This window comes from Leishmania braziliensis, chromosome 23 (genome assembly GCF_000002845.2).
Source record: "Leishmania braziliensis MHOM/BR/75/M2904 complete genome, chromosome 23".
Lineage (NCBI taxonomy): Eukaryota > Euglenozoa > Kinetoplastea > Trypanosomatida > Trypanosomatidae > Leishmania > Leishmania braziliensis.
In genome coordinates, this window is record NC_009315.2 from 293,070 (window position 1) to 296,591 (window position 3,522).

At 57.9% G+C, this 3,522-nt stretch overlaps 1 protein-coding gene across 1 annotated transcript; it reads right to left on the reverse strand.

Annotated features, from left to right (window-relative positions):
- LBRM_23_0800 (putative acetyl-CoA synthetase) lies at nucleotides 1-2,088 on the reverse strand (the record flags this gene model as incomplete). Its single annotated transcript, XM_001565102.1, has 1 exon — nucleotides 1-2,088. One exon carries the CDS (start codon nucleotides 2,086-2,088, stop codon nucleotides 1-3), a length of 2,088 nt encoding a protein of 695 aa, XP_001565152.1.
- Between the last annotated feature and the right edge of the window lie 1,434 nt (nucleotides 2,089-3,522).

Here is a 3,522-nt window from a genome sequence, read left to right on the forward strand (position 1 = left end):
CTAGCTGCGATCCACCCACTTCGCGCGCGAGCGCTTCAATGCATCCACAACGGTGGGATCCGCCAGGGTCGAGGTGTCACCAAAGTCGTCGTCGTTGTGTGTGGCAATTTTACGCAGCACACGGCGCACAATTTTTCCAGATCGCGTCTTTGGCAGACCCTCTTGCGCGGGGTGCAGCACGTCCGGCGTGGCCAGCGGACCGATCACCTTGCGCACCGTCGCCTTCACTGCCGCCAGCAGCTCGGGAGCCACCTCCGTCCCCTGTTGAAACGTAAGGAAGACGTAGATTCCCTCACCCTTGATGCTTTGAGGAAATCCAACCGCGGCGCTCTCCACCACAGCCGGGTGGGTGTTGACGGCCTCTTCTATCTCGCTGGTGCCGATGCGGTGCCCGCTCACGTTCAGCACGTCATCGACGCGGCCAGTGATCCAGTAGTAGCCGTCTGCGTCGCGGCGAGCACCGTCGCCTGTCAGATAGTACCCGTCTACAGAAAAGTAGGTTTGCTCAAAGCGGGCGTGGTCACCAAAGATGGTGCGAGCCATACCGGGCCATGGCGCGCGAATGGCAAGCAGGCCATCTGCTGGGCCGTTCTTCTCATGCAGCTTCATGGGGTCGAGGATGACCGGCTCGATACCGAAGAACGGCAGTGTTGCACTACCGGGCTTCATCGGGGTGCATCCTGGCATCGGTGTAATCATGTGACCGCCCGTCTCCGTCTGCCACCACGTGTCCGACACATCGCAGTGACCCTCGCCGCCGACCTCGCGCAGCCACTTCCACGCCTCCACGTTGATCGGCTCACCGACGGAGCCAAGCACACGCAGGGTGCTGCGGTCGCACGCCTTGGCGTAGTTGTCGCCGGCCTGTATGAGGGAGCGAATCGCGGTCGGCGCGGTGTAGAAGATGGACACCTTGTACTTCTCGATAAGCTGCCACCAGCGCGAGTAGTCGGGGTAGCTGGGCACGCCCTCGAACAGCACTGACGTGGCGCAGTGGATCATCGGGCCATACACGACGTAGCTGTGGCCTGTGATCCAGCCCACGTCTGCCGTGCAGAAGTACACATCGTCCATGTGGTAGTCGAAGCTGTACTTGAAGGTGGTGGCGGCGTACACCATGTAGCCTGCCGTCGTGTGCTCGATGGCCTTGGGCTTCCCGGTGCTGCCAGAGGTGTAGAGCAGGAACAGCACATCCTCCGCCTCCATCCACTCCACCGGGCACTCCAGGTGCTGCTCCGGCGTCAGCCGCGCTACGGCGTCGCTGCACCAGGTATCGCGGCCTTCCTTCATCTTGCAGCCCTCACGGTTGACATTTTCGAATACAAGGCACGGCACGTTGCACCCCAGGACACTGCAGTCCTCCAACGCCTCATCCACAATCGCCTTTAGCAGAATCGGCTTCGCACCGCGAGAGGACGCGTCAGCTGTGATGATAAGTTTCGGCTTGCAGTCTACGACGCGTGTCACGATTGCCTGTGCGGAGAAGCCTCCGAAGATTACGCTGGCAACTGCACCGATGCGGGCGCAGGCAAGCATGGCCACCGCAGCACACGGAATCATGGGCAGGTACAGGCTCACACGGTCGCCCTTTTCAATACCGTACTGGTACCTCAGCACGTTTGCCAGCTCTACCACTCTGGTGTACATGTCGCCATACGTAATCGTCTCCTTCACGCTTGGGTCGTTGCCTTCAAAGTAAAAGCACACGCGCTCCCTGTGCGCTGGCAGGTGGCGGTCCAACGCGTTGTGGCAGACATTGGTCACGGCGCCCTCGAACCACTTCACAAAGATGGGTCCCTTGGATTTGTCGAAGTTGTACGACTTGACGTGGTGGTCATCCGCCCAGGTCTGCTTCCAATAGAAGTCGCGCCGCGCAATTTCCGCCCAGAAGGCGTCGTTCTGTGCAACGGAGTACTCGTAGATGTGCATGCGAGAGCCCAGGTGTGGGCCAACGTGCGACCTCTTGCTGTTCACCTCTGTCGGCTCCACAACCTTCGAGTCCAGCACACTCTTGAAGTCGCGCACATACTGGGAGTCTGACAGCGGACTGTTTGGCATCACCGCACTTAAGACGATGTTGTCGCTCATCCTCTCGAAGAGTATCTTCTTCTTGGGTGGTGGGCTTCTTTTTCGGGCGTTTCTTCTTAGGACAACTCCGCTTTGTATTCCTTTCGAGCCACTGATGAGGTCGAGTACTCGAGCAACACCCAAAAACTGTATGTATATTGAGTGCGTATATACAGACAGGTGGAGCTACGTGGGTCCGTGTGCGAGTGTGTGCGTGTGTGTGGGGGGAGGGGGGAGGGGGGAGGGCGGCAAAGAAGGTGCCAAGCAAAGCTGTTCTTGTAGTCTCGAGCGAAACTGTAAGGAAAACACAAAAAAAAAAGAAGTAAGAACACCGGGGAGAATCGCGTCACCCGCTGTCGAGGAACGGAAAAGAGTGAGTTAGATGAAGAGACAGACAGACAGACAGGCAATGCAGGAGGAAGAGGCACCAAAAAAAAGGGAATGGTGTGTGTGCAATCAAACCGCTACTCTTCGTCCTTTTTCGCTTCCTGCCCGCGTATGCAAAGAGGTGAAGGGGTGAGTGACTGGAGGAAGGGGGAAGTGTGCGACTTCCGCGCAAAAAAAAAAAAGGAAAAAAAAAAAACAGAAAAGAGGAGAAAAGAAAAAAAAGGAAGAAGACAGACAAGTGGGTCAGCATTGGCATGGCAGTGAATGTGTAGAAAGTTATCGGCACTACGACTTCAAGAACGGAAGCCTCAGAGAGGCGCGGGTCATGGGGTAAGAAGGAGCTGCCAAGGGCAGCGCGATCTAAAGTCTGCCGAGAGAAACATACAGAGGCAGAAAAAGAGCGCAACACTCTGAGAAAGAGAGAACTATTGTTTTTCCTTTTCCCAACATGCCCATTCTCTGCTATGAAGCACATTAGTTTGTCCCCACTCCACTCGGCACGTCACAGGCCCAGCGCGTGGGGCGCCAGCAGCGCTCGACACATGCCCCACAGCAGTGCGCCGATTCAGTCGGCTCAGCATGGGTTCCGCGTCAAGCTCCACCCGGCCGCCGCACAGCCGCTCCCGACCTGACCGCCGACATCAGCAGCCGCACGTCGCTCTGGCCCGCGCTGCTTCGTGGGTGCTTGGCCCTGCCGCAGCGCCAGCAGTGGCACGGCATTCGCAGGGATGGGGGAGGAGGGGGGACGCCTGGCTCCCCCACACACACAGAGAGAGGGGGGGTACTGCGCTCCGATACCACGCACGGAGCCGCGCTCCCCCCCCCCCCACGGCATCAGAGTTGAGCGGAAACGTGAGAGTACAAAATGCTATAAAGAAAAAAAAAGAAAGCGAAAGAGACGGCACATCCATCGAACTCTCCTTTTCCAATGTGCGGTCAAGCAATTTTCCTGGGCACGCCTTTTTTTCTTAACTTTGACGTTGGCCTCCTCCCTCTTCGCTCCCCACGGCTCTTCCTCTTCTCCATCGTGCAGGTGTGTGTGTGTGTGCCTGTGCTTTGCAGGACCAG